The sequence below is a fragment of the Asterias rubens genome, chromosome 20 (assembly GCF_902459465.1).
Source record: "Asterias rubens chromosome 20, eAstRub1.3, whole genome shotgun sequence".
Classification (NCBI taxonomy): Eukaryota; Metazoa; Echinodermata; class Asteroidea; order Forcipulatida; family Asteriidae; genus Asterias; species Asterias rubens.
The window spans coordinates 12,404,706-12,430,219 of NC_047081.1; the positions used below are offsets into that span (position 1 = coordinate 12,404,706).

General features: G+C 37.4%; 1 protein-coding gene across 2 annotated transcripts; it reads right to left on the reverse strand.

The window, feature by feature from the left end:
- Positions 1 to 3,939: 3,939 nt before the first annotated feature.
- Positions 3,940 to 17,184, reverse strand: LOC117303868 (synaptotagmin-15-like). 2 transcript variants are annotated; one of them, XM_033788268.1, is made up of 8 exons: positions 16,841 to 17,184; positions 13,151 to 13,343; positions 11,823 to 12,193; positions 8,406 to 8,710; positions 7,548 to 7,718; positions 6,040 to 6,163; positions 5,398 to 5,580; positions 3,940 to 4,725 (listed from the first exon to the last, which is right to left on the reverse strand). In XM_033788268.1, exons 2-8 carry the CDS (start codon positions 13,282 to 13,284, stop codon positions 4,598 to 4,600), a joined length of 1,416 nt encoding a protein of 471 aa, XP_033644159.1. In that variant the 5' UTR covers positions 13,285 to 13,343; positions 16,841 to 17,184; the 3' UTR covers positions 3,940 to 4,597. The 2 variants fall into 2 exon arrangements, with proteins under 2 accessions (XP_033644159.1, XP_033644160.1); XM_033788269.1 differs by having other exon boundaries at positions 17,051 to 17,057.
- Between the last annotated feature and the right edge of the window lie 8,330 nt (positions 17,185 to 25,514).

Genomic DNA, 25,514 nt, shown 5'->3' on the forward strand with positions numbered 1-25,514 from the left:
TTTTTAAGCAATTATCTTCAGAAAATAAATGCAAGGCTTAAGCCTTACAATTTTTAAACAATTTTCTTTAGAAAAAAATGCAAGGCTTAAGCCTTACACTTTTCTTTGTAAGCAATTTTCTTGAGAAAAAATGCAAGGCTTTAAACCTTACACTTTTTAAGCAATTTTTTTTAGACACAAAATGCAAGGCTTAAGCCTTACACTTTTTAAGCAATTTTCTTGAGAAAAAAAAATGCAAGGCTTAAGCCTTACAATTTTAAAACAATTTTCTTCAGAAAAAAATGCAAGGCTTAAGCCTTACACTTTTTAAGCAATTTTCTTAGAACAAAAATGCAAGGCTTAAGCCTTACAATTTTTAAGCAATTTTCTTAGAACAAAAATGCAAGGCTTAAGCCTTACAATTTTTAAGCAATTTTCTTGAGAAAAAAATGCAAGGCTTAAGCCTTACACTTTTTAAGCAATTTTCTTAAGACAAAAATGCAAGGCTTAAGCCTTACACTTTTTAAGCAATTTTCTTCAGAACAAAAATGCAAGGCTTAAGCCTTACACTTTTTAAGCATATTTCTTAGAACAAAAATGCAAGGCTTAAGCCTTACAATTTTTAAGCAATTTTCTTGAGAAAATAATGCAAGGCTTAAGCCTTACACTTTTTAAGCAGTTTTCTTAAGACAAAAATGCAAGGCTTAATCCTTACAATTTTTAAGCAATTTTCTTGAGAATAAAAATGCAAGGCTTAAGCCTTACAATTTTTAAACAATTTTCTTTAGAAAAAAATGCAAGGCTTAAGCCTTATACTTTTTAAGCAATTTTCTTAGAACAAAAATGCAAGGCTTAAGCCTTACAATTTTTAAGCAATTTTCTTGAGAAAAAAATGCAAGGCTTAAGCCTTACACTTTTTAAGCAATTTTCTTAAGACAAAAATGCAAGGCTTAAGCCTTACAATTTTTAAGCAATTTTCTTAAGACAAAAATGCAAGGCTTAAGCCTTACAATTTTTAAGCAATTTTCTTAAGACAAAAATGCAAGGCTTAAGCCTTACAATTTTTAAGCAATTTTCTTGAGAAAAAAAAATGCAAGGCTTAAGCCTTACAATTTTTCAGAAATTTTCTTGAGAAAAAATGCAAGGCTTAAGCCTTACCATTTTTAAGCAATTTTCTTGAGAAAAAAAAAATGCAAGGCTTAAGCCTTACAATTTTAACACAATTCTCTTTAGAAAAAAATGCAAGGCTTAAGCCTTACCATTTTTAAGCAATTTTCTTGAGAAAAAAAAAATGCAAGGCTTAAGCCTTACAATTTTAACACAATTCTCTTTAGAAAAAAATGCAAGGCTTAAGCCTTACAATTTTTAAGCAATTTTCTTGAGAAAAAAATGCAAGGCTTAAGCCTTACAATTTTCAAGCAATTTTCTTGAGAAAAAATGCAAGGCTGAAGCCTTACCATTTTTAAGCAATTTTCTTCAGAAAATAAATGCAAGGCTTAAGCCTTACACTTTTTAATCAATTTTCTTTAGAAAATTGCAAGGCTTAAGCCTTACACTTTGTAAGCAATTTTCTTGAGAAAAAATGCAAGGCTTAAACCTTACACTTTTTAAGCAATTTTTTTAGACACAAAATGCAAGGCTTAAGCCTTACACTTTTTAAGCAATTTGTTTAGTGTAAATTTTAGACGAATAGTCATACAAAAGCAATGCTTAAGCCCTACGTTGTTAAGCATGTTTTTGACAAAATTGCAAGACCATACAGTTTTAAAACAATTTTCCCGACCCCAAAAAAAAGAAAAACAAACATTATAGGAAACATATTCTAAATCTATTTGTGTTTTAAACACTGCAGTTTCACAAATTCGCCACTAGATGTTTTTGTCAATAGATAGTAAGAAAACAAACAAAAACATGCTATCCTTTTAAATTGAATTATCTTCAGCGATATCATCTAAAATCACATGGTTTCGTGTTCAATCATTTAACAATATGCTTGCATTGTAAGGTGATTATATTAGTCAAATTATAATCACTTTTAATTGAATGATACTCATTTGCAGTATCCACAGACCAAGACTGGTTTTAATTTATACAATTGTAGAGAATGAACGTCTCGAAAAATATTCCGAACGGACAACAACACCTCAACAACATGAACAGGGTTGCTGTACTGTTTCTCGTCTCTCAATACTGTCTTGAATGTCGAGAACTAAGTTGAGAATACCATGCTAATTTCAACTCATGATCTCAAGCAACGAACAATTGAACATTGGATAATATCAACAATAAGAATAAAGACAATCATTTTGAGCCAGTTTGTTATGTATTTCTAGCTGTAGACCAAGCCAAAAACCAGGCTGTAGTTTACAACAGACGATATAGACAGACATCTCATTGTGAAATAACAATTACATGAACATGTTTGATCACATTAGTACACCTATGTAGATTTTTATCAAAATAGTTCTAGACTGTTCAACACGTTTGACAATGTAAACGTAAATCAAATACAGACTAAAATACGACTAAGGTTAAAGCACTCTCAGGGATGGTAAAAGTATAGATTCTTAATCTAGAAAATCAAATAACAGACAATGCATCCAAGGCATTTAAAGTCCAACATAAGTCACCACATTTACTGCTACTCGAACCAGATTTAAAATCTACTTTAGCTCGCTGCAAAAATTAATTGGGCAAACATGTAGTAACATTTGCTTCTGCCAAGTTTTTTTGTTTTTTTTATGTGTACATAACAAATAAGTATACAAAATGTATGTACAGTTTTTTTTTTGTGACTTTCCAAAGGGGCTTGTAGTTATTCTGCGCCTTTGCCATGCCCAGTTCGAAAATGCTCATGACCAATTCACCTACACGTATTTGATGTAAAAACGGGCAATCGGAAAATGTAATGAACAAACATGAATTGTCATGCTAAAAGTGGTAATACTAACCACTTAAGGAGCTGCATTCTAAAATGAAAGGAGTTCCAAAAACTATTATCATGTGGGTCGGGTTGTTAAACAGGGAAACATTACAACACACTAATTTTTCCCTATCAATTTTTTCCCCGAAAAGAACTCTTACATGACTATATTTGAGCTTGTGTTAACAATACTATTCCTTGTCTATATGTCTTTATATTGCAACATTGGTCACATGTATCTTCGATACTTACTTTCCGAACTCTCATGTGTGTTCAGTCTATAATTCAAAGGCGATTCCGACTATCCAAGATATGTTATGTTGATACAGCCATAATGTGCCGAACTCTTCAAGATGTGTCAGGCTGCTATACTAGGGTGTTCCAAACTTTGCAATGTGTGTTAATGACGACACACTTCATAGGGCTATCCATTCTATGCACTGTGTGTTTACCCAGGGCGTTCCAAACTCTCCTAGGTGTGATGAAGGGGTACACCCAGGGCGTTCCACACTCTCCTAGGTGTGATGAAGGGGTACACCCAGGGCGTTCCACACTCTCCTAGGTATGATAAAGGGGTACACCCAGTGCGTTCCAAACTCTCCTAGGTGTGATGAAGGGCTACACCCATGGCGTTCCAAACTCTCCCAGGTGTTTAGTACTAATTGTTCATGGCGTTCTAAACTCTCTAAGGTGTGCAATGATTTTTTTTTTATGATTGGAGTCTTCACCCTAAAACATCTTGCTGTTGGTAAACTTAAGTTTCTTTTTAATACAATACACATCATTAAAAATACCACACTGTTACACATTCGGCTTGTCTGCTATATCCAATTCACGTCAAGTTGTAGTTGATGTCAAGTTAAGCATTACATTCAACAATTGTGAAATCTGACGTCAACACATAATAGATGATGTCCTGGTTGTTTAAAAGTCATGCCGACGTTACCCTTAAATATGTTATGGCACCCACAATGCCGCTCACCATTAGTTCTATTGAGTAGATGGCATGCAGGTGTGCACAGAGTTAATACTATCCGTGTGTACGTGTTGCAAAGCCCATCATTCCCTCGTTTCATGATTGAGGTTTGTAAGAAGAACCAATATCCGTGTGTACGTGTTGCAAAGCTCATCATTCCCTCGTTTCATGATTGAGGTTTGTAAGAAGAACCAATATCCGTGTGTACGTGTTGCAAAGCCCATCATTCCCTCGTTTCATGATTGAGGTTTGTAAGAAGAACCAAATCTCAAGACGGTAAAGAATTACCATGTAAGACGGCCAATCAGTTCTTGCAATCCAATCCCATCCTCTCATTAGTGTAGCATTCAGCTAGCTTCAATCCTCTACCTAATAATGCTAGCGTGTGATATCCACGGTAGTGTAGTGTAACAAGGGACTCTCAAACCACTTTGATGTTACTCTTTCTACAATAACCAATAAATCCACCATGGGAATAACTGTGTGTAGGTGTGTTTTCATACCCTGGCTGGTCGGAGTGATTGGCGCCAAGAAAACCCATCGTGTTCATCCAATCCAAATGAATAACAACCACACTTATAGAGATGTCTGGTCCCAGCAGACATTAAGCACGTAGCATACTCAATTTCCTCAATGTGTATGACCTGCTATAGCTAGGTGTCGAGCCACGCTTTAAGTCAGTTTGTGTATTCTTCTCTTGTTCAGTGAAGAGCATGAAATCATGTTAGGGAATGCCATTGTGCTATAGTCTCTTTTGGATGGCTGACCATTTCATTCCAATGTTCGAGTTCTTTTCCACGGGCATACATGAAGGGACCTACAACCACACGGCCGATCTGTTTATCACCTGAAAACAAAAGCAAAAAAATCCAAATATTATGTAGATGTGTAACAAGCTTTGCTATAGCAAACGCATGTTGTCCTGAGCAGCAAGGGCCAGACCTCAGGCTGGGACCAGACTATAATAGCCAGACTACACAAGCCAGTGACTGCAGTTTGTTTTGAGTTTGTTTTTCTTTTCAGAACTTGATATTTATTTGCAAGCAATAAGCATACAGATTATAGAACTGCACAAAATTTCTATAAATGAGAGGAGATTGGGTCGCCCCCCTCTCTCCCCCCTCTCTCCCCTGTAGTACATCGAAGAGGGGAAGGGAGTTTTCCTTTAATAGACAAGCATGGAATGTGGCAAACCGTCAGACATTTTGTCCATCGCGATTCATGGACACTGCAGCTTTAACTTTAACAGCAAATAAGGGGAGTAAAACAATATTAAGCAATGACAGGCATTTTGAACATTTTCAAAAATTGCTTGTTGAAAACCCAATTTAATGTGTTGAAAATAACCATCGCCATATGATTTCCCTAAATATCCAATACACGTGAGGCATTCTACACTACCTCGGTTTGGTTGCATATACGTCCATTTGGTAAACACAAACTTAGCACAATGCAGCACGAGAGCCAATTACGGATAACAATGTGTCTGTTTGTCTGTCATTTCCATTAAATCGCTTACCTTTCATCGCTGGTGCATGTTGCATGACAGTTAATGATATGCTGAACATGTCGGTATTACTGGAGGGGACTTTAAACTGAAAAGACTCATTGTAAGTTGGGTTTGGCGTTTTCTTTACGACTTCTGTCTTCTTCGATTTGACGACTTTGCTGGCACCCATTAAGCTTACCTTCACGTAGCCATCTAAATATAATAATGATTTATTATTAAAAGTATAAATATTGAGAACTAAGGAATAATATTACTTACAAATAATACAACTTGAAATGATAAAAAAAGATAACTCGGAAATGTGTTGCACCACAGCTGTACCAAAACATGTTTAAGTTTTAAGGTTCTACTATTAAGATCTTTACTGTGGTTAGAATACAAGGTTCTACTATTAAGATCTTTACGTGGTTAGAATACAAGTGATCGCATACAAACTGAGGGGCTCAAAGCTTTTCAAACAATGAGAAGGTATGTGTCTGATAGTACTGTCTATAGTCGTTCAGATATACTTCAATAATGCATAATTCTTGTCAAACTGACTTTGACATAATAAAAACTAACTTTGAAACAGTTCTAACCTTGGATAACTCAGCTTGAATTATGTGAGTGATGGAAATACTAATTTACAAACAAACTGGGTTTATTACTCACCCACATGTTGGAATCCATCTAATAATCGGATCCCTTTGCATTCAATGATGACGACAGTCAACCTATCTATGCTGTCATTATAGTTCAGGGAGAAGTGGACATCACCGGTTTCTGACGATGACGTCTGAACAAAAAGTAAAAGTACAAAATGGATGTTTAGTGACTTGGTGTTGGCTCATATATGAGTGTAGATGCCCAGTTTGTTATTCCTTCAAATAGATTATAGTATCAACAAAATGTGTTAATAGTATGACTATAGGACGTTATTGTTTTCTATCTCATCAATAGAAACCAGAAAGAGAAACATACAACGGAACCAATTTACAGTAATCATTAATAGTATGACTATAGGACGTTATTGTTTTCTATCTCATCAATAGAAACCAGAAACAGAAACATACAACGGAACCAATTTACAGTAATCATTAATAGTATGACTATAGGACGTTATTGTTTTCTATCTCATCAATAGAAACCAGAAAGAGAAACATACAACGGAACCAATTTACAGTAATCATTAATAGTATGACTATAGGACGTTATTGTTTTCTATCTCATCAATAGAAACCAGAAACAGAAACATACAACGGAACCAATTTACAGTAATCATTAATAGTATGACTATAGGACGTTATTGTTTTCTATCTCTCAATAGAAACCAGAAAGAGAAACATACAACGGAACCAATTTACAGTAATCATTAATAGTATGACTATAGGACGTTATTGTTTTCTATCTCATCAATAGAAACCAGAAAGAGAAACATACAACGGAACCAATTTACAGTAATCATTAATAGTATGACTATAGGACGTTATTGTTTTCTATCTCATCAATAGAAACCAGAAAGAGAAACATACAACGGAACCAATTTACAGTAATCATTAATAGTATGACTATAGGACGTTATTGTTTCTCATCAATAGAAACCAGAGAGAGAAACATACAACGGAACCAATTTACAGTAATCATGTAGTAGTTTGTAGAAAATTTGAAATAAAAATATACTCAATAATCAATATTTTTTTCGAAAGGATCTATTGTCAGTACAATCTACAACATACTTTGGTGCATAAAGTTAATACAAAGAATGCTTAATAGTCTACTTTTAATCTGCATTTTAAAGCGATTCGTTTTTCAATTATTTGATGGCTTTTGGGAAATTGTTTTTTTATGTTGTCGTTGCTTTAATGTAAAGCTCTGGTAAAATGGTTTGAATTGTGCTAGTGTTCGCGGCTGTACTTCTTCTATTTTTACTCTTCACCTGTTGACTATGCTTGAACTAATCATCTTGATGTAGCTATTTTAAAGCCATGATACTGTTTGCAATTATTTAAATTCTTTAAAAGAAATGGTAACTTTTGGTGGTATAACAGACCAGTGTATTCAGTTGGTGTATGCATGACAATTTGGACTCTATTTTGTCAAAGTTCATGCTGACAATTATTCTGAGTAATTGCCATAGTGTCCAGTGCTTTAACGACTAATGACTCTCCATTGCGACCTACCTCAGAGCATTCTTTCTCAAGGTCCAACCACATGATCACCTTCTGATGAGCCTCGATGTCCAAATCTTTGAGTGGATACAATGCATGACCGATTAGCTTGTGACGTTTAGAACGATCGACATCGTAGACTGAAAGTCGTAGAGTTCTCTGTTGTAGTGCTTTGAATGTAACCTGATTACGGAGATACAATAATAACAACATATAGTCAAACGACTCTAAGTAACGATATTGGATTCCTAAATCTTATTTTAAGAAAACTGTTCATTATCCCCAAGAGAGGTGGGCAGTCACAATCAAAGCTCGATCATCACAATAATCGTGTTCCTCTTTGTGATGAAAAATAAAATTATTGTTAAAGGGAAGGTACACGTTTGGTAATTTTCAAAGACCAGTCTTCTCACTTCGTGTATCCCAACATAAGCATAACATAACAATCCTGTGAAATTTTGAGCTAAATTGATCATTGAAGTTGCGAGAAAATGATGAGAGAAAAACACCCCTTTTGGACGAATTTGTGAGCGTTCAGAAAGGAATAAAAGACTTCTGGTTAGAAGTCTTTTATTATTTTAGTGAGAAATTATCTCTTTCTCAAAATCTATGCTACTTCAGAGGGAGTCGTTTCCCACAATGTTTTATATTTACCAACAGCTCCCCAATGCTCGTTACCAAGCCAGTTTTTAAGTTAATATTTGTTCTGAGTAATTACCAAACGTGTGCCTTCCCGTTAAGATGAAGCAGGACCAGACTGAATTCGTTTTATTATATCAAGCTCCTCGTTTGTTTAAAAAGGAAACAGTATTTTAGCTTTGTGCTAAGCTTCATTAATTTAAACAAACAATAATTGTAGTAACAATTTACCTGGAAGACAAAACTTTCGTCGAACTTTGGATTGGTCGTTTTTCGTTTGACCTTTGACTGTAGGTGCCTTCTTTCTTCCGGTAGCAAGAAGACCTTAACGAGGGGGTCACACTGATTGACACTCCCCCGTACTCTGCTAGGAAGGTTCTTAGCTTTTATCAGAGAGACCACCAATCTCTCAGATTCCATCTCATACTCTACAGCCAGCCATATCCGGCCGATGTGATCATCTGGGAAGTCAAGATCATCTTCTTCGTCTTCTAGACGGTAAAGGTCGGGGTTGAGACCACCTAGAACGAAAGCACCTACAGGGTGAACAAAAGATAACCTTTTCAAATGATTTATTTCAAACAAACACCATCGCAGCCAAAGGCTAAGCTGCTGCGGCAGTCGAATTGCAAAGCAACACATTATAACAAACATTCAAAGTTAATCAGAAACTTGCCTTGCCTTGAATGGTATGACTTTGTAAACATGAAACTGCAACATGTGAATGCAATTTGGAAGTTTACTAATAAAAACGAGACCCTGAAACATGCTACCATTGCAGCATTTAATAATTAACCCCAATGTTGTGTCAAAGCCCAACATCAACAAGACATCAATTCACAGTCCAGTGTATGTTTGATCACTTCAATAATCAAAGTGTATGTATCATGATGAAGGTGAACATCTGGGGATGTATCATAACGTACAGCATTTCGATCAGCTTCCGGCAGATTTTAGAATCAGCTTCCGGACAGATTGTGTACCTAACATTTTAATCGAGATATGTAGACAAAGAATTATGGCACCACATCCATTAAGGGGTGTCTACATAAGCATATTAATTATCACTCTAGTTAGATCAATAATGTTTTAAAGAATGTCCTAAACCGTCTGAGTTCTCTTTCCCATGAGTGCCCTCGATATCGGTTTGCAATCAAGCAGAACAATTTAAATGGGCAATAAAATTGCTGTAATACTCTTTACGAAAAGAAGGAATTATCGGTTGATAATTTATGATTTAGTTTTGTAGTGGTCATATCCCAACACAGCATTGATATGAACCCGTTTTTACATGTTTTAACCTGATGTACATGCTATTCCTTTCGTGACATTAAATGTGACCAAACTACGCAAGACAACAGCTCATTAGTAACACTTCGCGACTCTACCACAGCTTATATTATCATTAAAATTAGTATAGATGCATTGCGCAATGACGTCACTGACCGTCATATTTGACGTTAGCTAGAAAGAGCAGTGGTGTGCGCGTTGCGCACTACTCTCATCAGCTAATGATAGCTATTATATTGATGCGCGCACTTTATCAAAGATGGCGGTCGTTGCAATTGGCCTAGAATGGGAAATACTTGATTACAGAAATAGATAATAACGATAATAGCAATGTTTTCCATGTTTTAAGTCTAAATAGTTATTTTCCTTAGAAGGTTTGCACAGGTTGTATGGTTTATATGCATGAACTTTAAGATTGTAAGAATAATGCATGTTGAATTGAGCATCCTTGAAAACGAAGGAAGATGAAACAGAAGTGTTGGATGTCAAGTCTTTAGCACCTGCGTATATAGAACCCGACCTTGGCTACAAACCTTGTCTAATCAATACCAATCGAATTCAGTTTCCATCAGATTGAGTTTCCTTCAAGGTTGTGGGCCCGCCATGCTGGATTACACGTTTGCTTAAACATCATTTATGACAGGAGCTTTCAAACTGTTCGCTTGTCATCTTTGTGAATATTTATGCTTTGCACCCCACTCATGCGGCAACTTGATTTAGCCTCAAGGGATTGGTTTAATGTTGGGGGTGACACCGCGTCTTCCCCTCGGGGCCCGGCTTGGGCTTTGGAAGAGAAAACAGAGTTTCCAGTGAAGAAATATAGGTTGGGTATACTTAGAGTTTTATTTAACTCAGAGGCTGCGGTTGATAATCACACCTTGATGTATATGGATGGAATAACTGAATTCTATAACTCATTTGAATACTTAATATTGCTTTTTCTTAAATATATCTTTGGAAATGTTATTTTTGTGTTATGTTTCCAACTACGGTTGCTGCTTGTTTTTTGTTTTGTTTTTATTTTGTATGAAGCTTCAACATTCCGTGTTGATATGGCAATCAAAGTAAAATGGGATCAAAGTCAAAATACTACATAACTTTTTGAGATGCCAAAATGTTATCATACGAATGTTTTATACCATACATTGTATGCCTACGTGTACTTGTACTATACATGTAAACAACAGCAATAGGTGTTCGTGCCAAGCTGCACGAATACACCTACAACTTGGCCATTTGAAATATGGCGTGTCCAGTTGTGTTTATCAAGTGGTATGCCTGTGGAATCATTTTTCAAAAGCAGTCCAGGGAAAGCACTCAGCTTGCCAGTGTAGGGTAAAACTAAATAATTGTTCATCGTCCAACATAGTTAAAACATAGTCCATTATATATCATCCTGTTGGTGTTTTCTGTGGGTTAAGGCGGAAGTAATCTGGTCGGTTGGTCACAATCTTCTTGATTTTGAGTCACTGTTTGCAAACTGACTCAAAGCCTTCAAGCGTATCCTTCGGTAGCTTTCCCGCTAAAACACATACTTCAGGTCAATATTTGTTGTCAAAGTTGATGGTTTAAAAGGGCAATAAAGGAAGTGCTTTCGACTTAAGTAAGGTCTTGTTTCAGGTCGTTTCTTTTTCTAGGGTTTGACGTCACTGCTAGCTAAGTGCACAATAGAGTTTGCTCAAAACGTGTGAAACATCAATATTATTTCTAGGGACAGTAAAAGTGATTTTTCTTCTAAATGATTAGAAATCAAAACATTTACCTAGTAATGAAATGACAGCTTAGTGTGATTTATTGGTGGCAGAAAGCGTGTTTGTGATTCAATCTGATATAGTGGTCAACAGCTTAAAGTGAATGAGTACATCTATCTTATACTATTTTCTTTTTCGTGTGATTTATCTCTATTTTTACGTTGATTTACAACTAAAAAGACACTTTGTTCTAGTAGATAATCCTTTATGCCATAAAAATTCTCTGTTGTCAGTTCCAAAATCATGTGAATAATAAAATCGTTTATGTACATTTTACCGAAAACAAGCACCAAATAGTAATACGATATCTTTTCAACAGTTCCAACACACATGGGAGGTCCAAAAAGTAGAACAAACTCAACGCAGAACATTTTAACGAATAAAGGCCAGGAACTTGTTGACCTTTCTCTAAGAATTCTTATGAGAATTAATGAGAAGCAACTGACACTCCGTTCTATATTGCTATTCATAAATATTCACAAACCCTATGCAATATGTGGCTGTAGTTGTAGTAACATCAAACTAGTCACAGTTTGTCTGTGGAATCAACACAACCTTAGACAAGTAAAGTGAGTCTGCTGCCACCAACCGTCCGTATTATTCTTACCTGCTGGGCTCATGACGTCAGCGACGGAAGATCTCCTCGAACCAGTGCGTGAATTACCATAGGTCGGGGACCCGCCTCCCTCTGTCGAATCACTACATACGCTCAATCCACTAACACTGTCTCGTCTGCCGTTGGTATCCTCAACTACAGACGGTCTGCGTTCCCGGTCCCCGAGCGGTAGATTGGGAAGCCGGTCGCTGAAAGATGGCCGACGATCGGCTGATACGGACGGTCGACGTTCACTGGCGCGTGAGTCGGGTTGGTCTAAGCTCTCACGGCATGGGGAGTTGATTGCTAGTGGATAATTAAAAGCAGCTATTCCGGCTCGTGTAGATGGAGCTGGTGGCAATGTAAAGGGTACTGCTTTCAAGCTGTTGAAAATAATCCAAATGATTAAGTAATCATCCAGTCATAGTACCCGTCTTAAAGATGCTATGTCAGATTTTTTGCAAAATTAAAATTCAATAGGTATTTTGATGGGGGTTGAGAAAGTTACAAGCTTTAAATTGAGCCGCTGCTCAAAAAAGTCTGCCAATTATTAGTAGCAGTGAAATAAAGTGCTCAAAATTAGTTTTTGTTGGGATCCCGACAATATATCACGTGACCAATTCTTATGTGTTTTATAAGAAATGTTTTAAATTTTTGGCATGGTTCCTGACCATTACAAGTAAAAGTTAAACTATTTTTCGTTAGAGCGGGTGATACTCTTTGAAATACCATTCACTCAAAACAATCTATGTTTTAATGTTTGGGGCAAAAAATCTGACTTTTAATAAAACTTGCCCCCCCCCCCAGAACATGAACTCGGGTTACAAAATAAAATTAGCGTGTGCTGATTTCTTTATTCGTAAGTTGCTTAGGCGAAAGAACAATTTTTGCTGTAAATTGTTGTTTAATTTTGTATTTAATTTCTTAATCCAGTAGTCTTTTAATTTATTGTGGTTAAAAAGTAAAGCAAAAAAAAGGGCACGTGAGCTCTCTTACCATATTCATACGTTTATGGTGACACCACAGACAGATAATACCATAGCCATATTACATGCAGACTGTTTAGTCCCTTCTACACCAACCATTGCACATGCTCACTGATCAACTAAAATAATTACCAATGCATTTACACGATCCCCCTTCCCTTTCCGGTGTCAACAACACTAGACTCGCCTACAGTCGCTACCCAAGGCCATTTCTCATCAAAAGGTTTCAAGTATGCAATACTGTGATCTTCTCTCGTCATCAGAGATTATTAACCTGCAGTAACCTCTGCATCCCACGTCCTCCGGCCCCCACTAGCAGGAGGTCAAGCATGAAGAGAAGACTCTCTATCTCACCTGACTGTGGGTGTAGCGAGACTCTTTCCATCGATGTGAACAGCGGGTGCCGTCTTCTTTCCATAGCCACTGAGCCGTTCGTACTTGGACCGTCCTCCGCATTTCCGTCTGTAGACACGGTACAGTAGAATCATAAGACCGGCTAGTACTGCGGCCCCACACAGTGAGCCTACTATGATACCGGCGATGGTAACTATAAAGAAACAAAAAACTTGTTATCTTAGCATGACGAGTAAATATTAATTTCAAGATGACTTGTCTGTTATAGAAATCGCATTGCTGAAAAACAGAGATGTGACATGTAAATCAATGCTAAAACAAGTGATGCATCTGTTTTTTTTTATTATATGAATCTAGTCTCTTAGTGAAATCTGGCACTGGATTGATTCAACATTAACATTAACATTTAAACCATCATCCATAGTATTTTATACCGACAAACTAAACACAGGTCTAGTACCCAGGGGTAGTTAATAGTGTCCAGACAAGATACACGAGAGTGCCTGTTTGAAGCTCTCAAGCGTTGAGAAAGAGCTCACAGCGTGGCCGCCGTGTAGCAGTGGAAGGCTGGGTTACCATGATCCTATTTTGAGGTCCCTACGATGGTCACAAGGCAAGATCGCGAGGTCGTCAGCGCAATTAGTTTATTCCCGTTGATAAGTTTACGAAATGTTGTTCATAACAATCTCGTCAGATTGATGTGTATGTATGATACTAGAGGCACGTCACTCTTGGCGACCGGGGTGAAAAAAAAAAGATTGGTTTTACACCACCAGCATGAGTGTAACAAACAACGCCTAACAAAGACTCAGCACTTGACAAAACAGGCGCGTTAAAAAGCAAACATGGGAAATACTCAATCTATCAACAGTATAAAAAAAACATAAAACACAATTGTAACCCAAGCATGTTTATAGAGTTTCCTGTACGTGGGTCGCTCTTGAAGGTCTATTCAAAAACACGCCCCCGTGCTCTACGACTACACCTGCCTAGGAACATTACATCGTGTAAAGTTGAAGCGATGAATGCTCAAAAGCCTGTGATACTCGTTTACTAATCGCAGGGACTCCTTGTCAAAATGACAAACCCCCCAAACGATTACATCAAGTCTTGTTTGATCTCCAGTTGCAACAAATTTAGAAGAAGAAAAAAAACCTTGACAAAAAGCAGGGTATTCGATTGCGAGATGATACTACAAGACGGTGTGAGCATGGGAAGGGCATACCATCTGCAGATGATACTCACAGTGTAATCACATAGTGAAATCACAGTGCAGCGAGATAATAAGAACAACCCACCTACGACGTAGTGTCTGATGCATATCCGCTCATCTTTAATGGGAACTTAATATTTAAATAATGAATCAACTTATCTGGTTTAAAGAGATTCGAATCCTACAACATTAACGAGTAAATTTATTTTTTGTATACATTAAAAAGTTACGTTTTCAGATAAGTTCAGTTTATATGAGTCGAAAATGTTAAATGCTTCAAATGCCGATCAGCGCATGGCCCTTTGGCAAGTGTCAAGTGCAAATTGATGTAATATGCAAGAAATTCAACACTGCCCTACCACTTTCCTTCACACAGTAGAAAAAACACCAAGTCAACTTCAACGGGCTACTTCCGGATATACAATGAACTAAGTCAAATCTGCAGTGAAGCTGCTGTTACGGGCAATGTACTTTTAAATTACGAGATGTTGGGTGATGAACCAATTCTGCTATCTAAAGGGAAAATATTACTCAATAAGCCAAAACTATTGCTTAATATTGACACAAAACATTTGATTTTGTTTTCATTTATTTCATGTTTTACTCTATAATATATTGGTTTTATAATCAAAGTTCAATTATTAACAAGTAAACATGTAAGTAGTAGTATTGCATCGACTGACTAGAAGACAGACACTATTTTATTAAAGTGTCTCTCCATAAATATTTGAAGGTATAATAAGTGAATAAATCGGACTTAATGGTCTGTTGCTATGGTACCGGCATCATGTGAATAAGAAAGTAGAGCAGCATTGGTTAGACAATCACTCTCACCACCTTCTCATGTGTTGGTCAAATCAGGCTACGGAATGACATTGGTTAGAAATTATGTTTAAATTATTTATAAAAACTATTTAAGTTACTGTATTTCTCACCGTGATTTTTACTTCTCTATGCTGATTGTTGAGGTGTAATGTTGACCCTGTGTATTCGTAAGTTACTTCACACGTCGGTGTATATGGTTAAAACCAAAATTCGTATATTTTATTTTGGTATGGTTGATTTCAGTACGTCTCTGTGTTTCAAATTCCACTAAAAACTATTCCAGACCTTTGATTTGTCGAGGCTTGGCCAAAGGTAGGCCTATGATTTTTTTATTTTTTGTTTCCTATACGGAGATTCGCAGTCAAGTCAACAACATATTCGCCGTCAACAATATACTTTTTACATGTATTTGACTGAGAGTGCAAGCTTAGGGTCAGGGTCATAACGCAGCTTTATGGAAAGCTTACGTCACTGCACGTTTATCAACAAAATGTGTAAATGAATTCAATTATTTGGTGCATGTCCTTTAGAAGGGACAAGTCTCAATCGGTCCAGCGGTATTTTACACTTTCAATAGGTGGCGCTGTTTATACCTTCACTTCAAGTTTCGTGGTATTTACTCATTATTCAATGGAAAAAACTACGATCGGAAGTCCTCCGCTTCCACTTACGCAAACACATTTTTAACAACAGCTTGAACTTAAAGCAGTACTTTTCTCTGTTCCTTTGCATCTTGCTGTAAGCAGATTCTTATAGGAGAGGTAAAGAGCACGTCCTTGGTGAATGAGATTCTGTGGTTACCCATGGGGACTCCTATCGAAGTAGGCAATGTGTCACGCTCAGTACACCTTACGGCAAGCTAGTTCATCTCTAGAGGGAAGGTACTTGGCTGTCCCTTGGTTCTCACCGGCCAACGTACTCCTCAAACACAACAAATTACTTTTCCCTCTTTTCTTACCGGGAAGGCCTCGCTTCAGATCAAAATGAAGGTGTGGAGTGAAAGGTTGTGATGCAAATTAAAGAAAGAGCTTTGCGGCATCGATTCTACGTGCTCAACTTTTTTTTAATTAAATAAATTCAAAAGCAACAACTCAAGAGCTGAGTGGTTTCAACCCCATCATTACACTAACCATGGAGGAATCCTCCATGCACTAACATAATAATACATAAAACAACAAAATGTTCACAATTAAAAGTTATGTTAACCTTCAAGAAAAGGACGTATTTTTTAATGCCCGAAATTTTTGATCTGCGACCACCTTTAGAAATGAAATATTCACAGGCTAGTTTTATGGATAAAATTTACATTTAAATAGGATTTAAATAAATCAAGTTCCAAAAACAAAGATATAATTTGCCTATTACACCGGTCATCGTACTAATAAGTACACCACAAGCATTATCATTTGGTTCCTAGACGCTAAGAACACATTATGTAAAGGTTAAAGCATAGTAGCCAGTCTACTGCTCAATAAAATGGACAGCACAACATATCTGTGTTAATGTTTGTATACCTGTAACATATTCTAAAGACAATTCAAACAGTGTTTGATGAACCTTTACCTGTCAAAGCTACGTAACATTATATCACAGTAAGAGGTGCAACAGATCTTATACAGGCAGCAAATCGTGATGATTTTATGTACACTCACGGCAACAACTCACAGACCGCCATGTTTCCTAATACAGCTGAGTGACGCTTGACTTCCCCCAGCAATATCCCAGCAGCAAATCATGATGATTTTATGTACACTCACGGCAACAACTCACAGACCGCCATGTTTCCTAATACAGCTGAGTGAAGCTTGACTTCCCCCAGCAATATCCCAGCAGCAAATCATGATGATTTTATGTACACTCACGGCAACAACTCACAGACCGCCATGTTTCCTAATACAGCTGAGTGACGCTTGACTTCCCCCTAGCAATATCCCATTGAGACGCGCAACCATTGTGCTAACAGTTCTTTGTTGTTATTGAATTAGGAAGAGTATGGTGTGGGTTCTTGGTTCAAATCCCGCCCGCGGCGTCTGGGTACAGCTCCCTGATGGCAGTAATGCAGTGTCAGGGACCAGTGTTTGTAAAATGATTGTTGGATTGAAAACAACATGTTTTGTTTATTTTCCACTGAGACGTCCGATCAGTTCATTAGATTTACTGGCAGGCTGACAAACAAACTACGTAAAAACACCGCAATCAAGCCTTCAAAGACAATCTAGTTTATGCGCCTCAAACGAAGGCCACAATTTGCACCCAATCCAACTCATTGCCGAGTCGACCCTTATAGACGCACAATCATTGACTTAACAAATGCAGACAGATATTCAACATAGTCTAGAGATAACAACATCAACGAACTGTTTATTTGATCCAGTCTCCTGACGTCAATACAAAGTGAAGTTACATCCTGATAATTACTTTTTGAAAACCAAAGTAACCTTCTGTCCTTCGTTTCTAACTGCAGCTCTACCGTTTAACAGCGTTAATCCCGGTCTTACCAGCCACGAAGGCCCAGCACATACGCTGGATACCAGAGCAGGAATAAATGTTTCACTTATTAACCTATAACATGAGGAGAATTAGTTAGAAGCGGGTTTGGGATTAATCAAGACCCGTTCCTTAATAACTAAGAAAACTCCACCTGGTGTAGTCTGAAGATATTAACCTTAATTTGGAACACTACACACCTCGAGGCCTAGGGAAGATTGATGTTACATGTTGATAAAAAAATCCTTAATCAATTGAGGTCTTGAAGTACTGGACTGAGGTGAGGTGAGGGGTAGGGATGCGGTCAAATAGCGGGCGGCGGGAAGGAGCATGCTCATACCATGGAGCGTTCAAGTAACAAAAGCTATCTACATCGTTGTCCAGTATCATGCAGACGCTTGTATGTTAGTGGTACCTTGTGAAGACCAAGTAACCAAACTAAAACACAAGAAAACAAAACGACTCCGTAAGGGAATTCTAAATACTTTGGTGCCCCATTTGTAGGCAGAATGTAAACAATATAACTGATGAAGTGAACAACATAAAATTGCACCAATCTGACAGTAATCCTTAAAACTAAAAAGTAATAATAAAGTTTGTGCACACATTGGTCATAGTTGACATGTTGCGCGCGCGTTTTACCAATCCGCTGCTGAAAGTGGCACCGACGGCTGTTACATTTTCGGTTTGTAAAACGCCTCTTCTGTACTTTGAAACGAGCAGTTTAATATCCGGTGGGCGAAGAAATCAAATACTTATCGGTCCTATTTCAGCAAAGATAAATATCATTTAACGTAACCTTGTAAGACTTTGGCATAATAACGTCGCCCGACTTTTAATTGGACATTGGTTTCTTCGGTGAAACTGGTTTAATGTTTTTTTATTTCTTCGCAGATACTTTACCAACAAGAGCAGCTAATTCGACACATAATAATTCCAATCGTACATTGGAACGGAATGACGTTTGACACTGTATCAACTTGGTACATATAACAGCCGTAGGTTGCACGAGGCAGGTGCCTCGATACTCGCAGCCAATTTCCTGTGCAATCGCGGCCTGGAAAATCATCCACAAAACATTGAAATATGAGTTCAGAAATCACCATTTGGACCATCAAGAGAAAATTCACGAATTTAATAAGAGGAGTTTGGGGGAAACTAGAAGAGGAAGAAACGCAGAGTTCAGTGTAAGATTGCCAAATATTGTCCAACGGCAATTCATGTGGGAGAGGCCAAGTTAACACCGATTGCAAGAGACTGCCCAAACATGCAATACTAGTACTTCAATCAAAATTAAGTAACGGCTGTTGCGGAAATCAGAATTAGATTGTTACAAGTGAATGTGGGGGAGGGAATTGCGACGTTGAGTTTTAGGTTTCTCTGTGGCGTGGCGGATTTATTGGGAAGGTGATAGTGAGACTTCAAGGTGTTGTAATGATGGATGATGTTGTCGCTTAAAATTGTTCATTTTTAGCTTAAATTCACAGGGGGATAGAAGAACATTGCGATTGCGATTACACAGTGGAGCTGCTTACAGATTGCCACGTTATTACCAGTAGAGCCGTGCATCCAAAGACAAGCTTTAGGCCAGAAGTCCTTTTACAATTTGAGTGAGAATTTAACTATTGTTACACACTGTTTTACTAAATTATCAACATCTCCCCATCGCTCGTTATGTTAAGTAATTACTATAGTAACTCGTGCATTTAACTTTCTCATTGACGTTTGTATATACTGATGGGACACCAAGTTTCAGAAAAGAATACCACAACCACTTACAAACTTCCCTTCTGGTTATACTATAGTATAACCAGAAGGGACGTTTGTAAAGCCGGCTGACCATTGCTCCTATTTCCTCTTGGTGAATACTCAAGTTTGCTTGATGTATTATCATTACATTTTATCGTACAAAACCTGTTGGAGTTGTTTCTCCTTTAACTACCCAGACCAGCTTGCTCTGATTCTTATTAAGGGTGGTTTCATACGTCGGTGACGGCATGTTAAATATCAAAACCCCACGTACAGTACAGGTGACGACCCTGTCCCGCAACAAGAAAATGACAAAGTTTGCTTGGGTAGCCAGAGGCAGAGTGTTTCCGCTGTGTTTTGAATTGGGCAATTGGAATTGGAGCAGCCCCTAGATGTAGTTCACCTCTTTCGACCAGAGCTCGGGAGATTGACGAGCCGACCCATAGAACGTGGCAGTTGACCCAGTAAACTATCCAAAGTGATATAATCTACATGTCGGCAGTGTTGATGGGGTGCTTTAACATGATATGCTAATGGTTCCCAACGGTCTATCATCGTGAACTTAACATTTTATAAATGTGTCCTTACAAGACTGAAACAATGGCCTATTGGGACATTTTAAGAACTGGTACGACGGGGAACCAGGCTGCTGTAGCTTCCTGCAAGAGCTGATTTGTTTTTCTTCTTTCCTTTTTTGACACGAATCCGACTTTCCTAACGTGTGTGACCGTCTCTTTAACTAATGTGTGACTGTCTCCTTAATTAATGTATGGTTGTCCTTCTAACTAATGTGTGACTGCCCCTTTAAGCAATGTGTGATTGTCTTTTCAACTAAAGTGTGGCTGTCTCTTTAACTAATGTATGACTGTCCTTGTAACTTGTATGTGACTGTCTCTTTAACTAATGTGTGACTGCCTTTTCAACTAAAAAGTGTAACTGTCTCTTTAACTAATGTGTGACTGCCTCTTTAAGACATTTGTAATATCTCTAGTTTGCAGCTTTTAATACCAAACGCACGCCTCTGGAAATTGGCGGCACGTCAAACAAGGACGAATCTTAGCAATGTATAATAAATGGGCTGTTTTCATAACGGATCGCCAGAAACAAGAGTAATTAATAATGTTGAAGACTGATTACACTCTGCCCCCAAGTTGTGTATCACTCTCTTCCAATGATTCTTAAAAAAAATACCCTTTTAGAAGGAGGACCTTAGGATAGACAGCAAAAAGCAATTAGTGTATGATGCATGCAATACTAGGAGTATAATTGCCCAGCCATATTCGCAGAATCTATACCACTTGCCTATATTAAAACTCACAGTTTATTGGCTATAATGTTACAGGGGGACGTGATTAACATTTTTTTTCTGCTTTCGTTTGTTCTTTCTTTTTGAAGTAGGTCGAACAGTCAGGTGAATTTTTTTGTGTTTTTGTGTCTTGCTTTCCTGTTCGTCAATGTTCATCATTTCTTATTTCTGGGATATCTACAATGGTAATAGTCATAATGTTGAATGACGTCAGTGGATTTTAACGCAATAGGTTCATATTACATAATACCTGACTCACGAGTAATCTAAGTATAGCTTGGTCTCAGGTCCACTGGCCCCATTCTGTCTTAATTGTATGCGTTGAGAAGCCCCTTTTACAATATTCAGACCATTCAAGCTCCAGACAGCGGAATAAACGACAGAGTAACAAAATACGTGAATTAATATATATAATTGTTCACTAGCTGATAGTATTTGACTTGCCTATTGTATGTAGACCCATGCAGGGGAATAACCGTAACTCTAGAATGAAATCCATAATGTACCGCCGAGGATGAAATTAAACACTAAGATACCATTCCGAAATAATATGCCTTTCAAAAAGGGGTTATTTAGGAAGTGCTAAAACTGGAGAATCCATACTGAATGAATGCACTGATTTATTGTGCGAAAGAAAAGGATATCAACCTTAAGATAATGATAACCTTTTTGTTAAGCCGCAAAGGTGTCTCGATTCCAGAAAGTATAAATACATACTTCAGAAATAAGAGAATTATGATATGAGTGTTTAACAGTTTAGTTTTTGTTTTCATTATCCGAGTTTAACAATCGTGGGTAGAAACAATAGATCGTTCTTCAAATAACCACCAACTGGGACTGTACGTGTCACATTGGTGTCGATTGCATTGGGTTGTAGTTTAGCGACAAATATACATGGTTCTGTAGAAGCCGTACGTCTACTCTATGTTTCATCTAGCCTCCTTCTATCGTAGTCAGCAAGGCTGGATAATGTAACGAATTGACTTCAACTGGTTAGGCTTTGGAAATAAATGATTTATTGCGGTTAAAAACAGGGACGGCTATGCTCAGCTGTTGAGTCTGGCAAGCAGAATACAAATCAATTTCAGCTGATCGACTTCTTGGCACACTGTTAATGATTTCCGTTTCATTTCCTTTGAAATTTGGAGAGCCTTCGAAAAATGTCGTTGTGTTTGTCTGGTATTGTTGCCATGTCAAAGGTCATACAAATATGATGTTACCATCGGATTCACCAATGAGCTTGCACGTATAGTTTACGTAAAAAGCACATGGTTTGGTTCAATTAACACATTACGTACATTAACCTACGGCTAACCCACAAGAAGCAATGTTTAAAAAAAAAAAAAAAACATGTATGTATATATACATATATTTGTTTAATCACTGCAAGAAATGTAGTGTATTCTTGAAGCATTGAAACCCTTCAGCCAAAACCTAAGTTGGCAGAATTTACCCAGCTTAAAGTTCTTTTAAACAAGATCAGGACAAATCGGTATAAGAACATTGAAATGTAGAGTGTTACTGTTCAAACAGTTTGTCAAGTTAACCAATAATCAGAAGATGAAACAATACGCTTTATGTGTTATTTTGACCCAAAACTGTTTAAAAAAGGACTCTACACTTCATGTATAGATGGATTGTTCTTGATCCGAACCTTGACTTGGCAACAGTATGCTTCATTTAAATTTCAATCTCAAAGATAAATCGTAAATTACCTTGAAGTTTGCCGTTGGACTTACATACAAACAAAACCAAAGTCTCACGGACTAAAATGTAGCAATAACGGACACAAAGTTTGTCACACTGGATGTGGTTTCTTATTTGAGCAAACACCTGCGCCATAACTAGTCTGTCTCAAGCATTGTAGGATGTCCGGCAGTGTGAACAGAGTTTTACTCAAGACGGGGATATGTCTACATAAACACTACATATGTCACTTTAAGTGAAAGCAGACGACCCAGGGTACCACTTTCCCGATGAAGGTAGACGAAAGAAATTGCCGGAACAGTCCTCTTGTCATTCCATTAGGAGACTGTGGAGTCTTGGGAATTCTTCAAGATGCAGTAGAAAAAAGGGCGAATAAGTGAAGATAATCGAAACATAAAGATAATAAGAACATGTCTTGCGACGGGTATGATTAGCATGTTGGATGGTTAGTTGAGATCAATACATTCGCAGGAAACTCCCAGAGTGTATATCAAATGCAATCCAGTTGAAAACTAAGACATAATGTCCAGCATTCAACCTCAACAACAAAATATAATGCGTCGACAATTATTTAACACCAAATTAACCCTCAATTATTTCGTAATGAAGCGTCAAGCTTGAATATTCAACAGATTGTATTATAGTTTTGAAGCACATTAGTAAATTTTGACTTGTTATATATCCAGCATTATGCACAGCTACGACCCTTATGCCTCAATACACACTGACATTTTCTCTCTAGCAAATCCAATGAAGGCATATATAATCAGCACACAACTGCTACACTCCATCATCCTGCAAACCAAACTTCAATTCTACCCAGAAGGCAATATTGATTGGTCTCTACCCATCTATATTTAGTTTCTCCTTTGCCTTGCCGAGGAAGAAATTGAAGGAATATCGCTCCGTCATCAGGCACATTGCAACCTTGGTGTTTCTTATGGTTTCTTTACGGATAGACTGGAGACACTATCCTAAAATAAACACTAGATCTCAGAAACCAAGTGGAGAGAGACCAATCTGTGCTTGTTAACAAAAATATCATGCGCCCAACTAATCGCCAAAAACGCACGGTACAAACAAATAATACCCAAAAAGCGTGTTGATGATAAAGTAATGAACAAACTCAAGAAACAACATTTTTACCATGCCATTCTGTTAATGTTTATAGCAAACTTTTAAAGGGGTTTAAAAATCTAGATCTTCTTACAGAGTGAAAATTAAAGAGTCTGACCCTTTGTTTTAGAAAATGTTTTGTGTCTGACCGCGATATTGAACTTTGACATTGAAAAAAGCGTCAAGGTGATCGACAGAAGAAATAACGGTAAGTTTAATAAGGAAAACAATATTTTATGAAAACTTTATTTAGAGAAGCGTTACCTTTCTTTGTTATTGTATGTGACTATGAATTACTGTGATTTAAGTTTTTCAAAGGTTGAAGTTAAATCACTTTAAGTTAATCTTCTGGATTTCGAAAGCCTTGCCGTTTAATTTTTCCGCGAAGTGTAAAATTGTCTGAGTTGGGACGGATTAAATAATCCCATTAGTGCCTTCTATGCAGCATACCGATACTGTTTGCAGTCCCAGAGTTGTCCCAAATGTCACTACAAATGAAAGTGTAATTCATCACAGCAGTGGAGGATACCATTGACCCACATATAACATTCCGCATCATGAATGGATGAATCCGAAGAGGTTGTGGTTTAAGATTTGATGATGCCCAACTTGTTCTCTTTGGACAAACACATAAAGTGTTCATCAGGGCCTGGATGCATTAACATAGATTGATGACGTCATAATTAAGTTGCTGTTCTGTGGTGCAGTACGCTCTACTTGGTTAGATTATGTTCGCATTCTTAGATTGAGAATGCGGTTTCCTCGAAAACGAGTGTTGTTGGTGATCCACAAACAAAATAAACTGAGGATTGCTGGGAAATACTCGCTTATTTAGTTCAGTCAAAGAAATAAAGAGCAGTTATGGACTGTTGCATTGTGTAATATTAATGGTTTTTGTTATGTCTTGCAAATGAGATGTATGTAACGACGATTGCCAGATTTGAATAATTTATTCAAACATTTGTTGAAGCATTTTCTTTAATCATTACGAAAACAAAAAATACATGATAATCATTTGGTCCAAGAAATTGGGGCAGTGTGGCAATGATACCGTTGGAAACAATACAATGCAATAAATCAATCAATCACATTATTAAGTGTTTTTAGGTCGCTATTGTCTTCGAAATGACGTCTAATGATATAGTACAATAAAGCGTTATGGGTTTTCCGACTAGCTAGCCGGCCTATGCTTTACACTTGGCTGCATATACAAAGAATATTTTATATAGGGGTTCCTTATGACTTTTCCTGCAATATTGATTGCTCATACTTTGTTCATGTTCCGCCGCAATGGCACAAGAATAGAGCGCCTGCTTTGACAAACCGGAGAGTTTCAACGTGTGTACATGCCAATATTCAAGTAGCATTTTTTACACAATATGGTCCAAACATGTTTTTAACAGTAACAGGGAGGGGTCCTATGGTAATACAAAATCACCCAGAAAATTCAGTGTAATAATAAGACAAAAGACTGATACACCTCAAGCACTGCGGTGCAGTAATTCGCTTAAGTGAGATGTTGGTCGGGTATGCATACATAACGCGACATTTTTGCTGTTCTCACAAAAACAAATTATGTTAAAAATAATCATATAAAATGAATACAAATCCGGCCATACTGGTTTATGATTGATAGCTGACAATCTTCAATGAATGGTTGACAGACCTGTAATAATATAGCCAAGGGACATAATAATCGGCTGCTGGAGTAGATGCTGTAATGTACGGATATACTGAGGGTTTTGATACCTGCGTTTATATCCTTTAGTCTGATGTATATCTTGGGATATTATTATGCAGTTCCTTAGGTTCTTTTCAACCGAGGCTGCCCTTAGGCGCCTTCACGTATACTTAACACTACGTGTAGAGTATCACATGTACGTTTCCTATGGCGTGCAGGGTATCCTTTGACAACACCACACGCAAAAACTGACTGGGGATAGCGCAGTTTGAGTGAATTT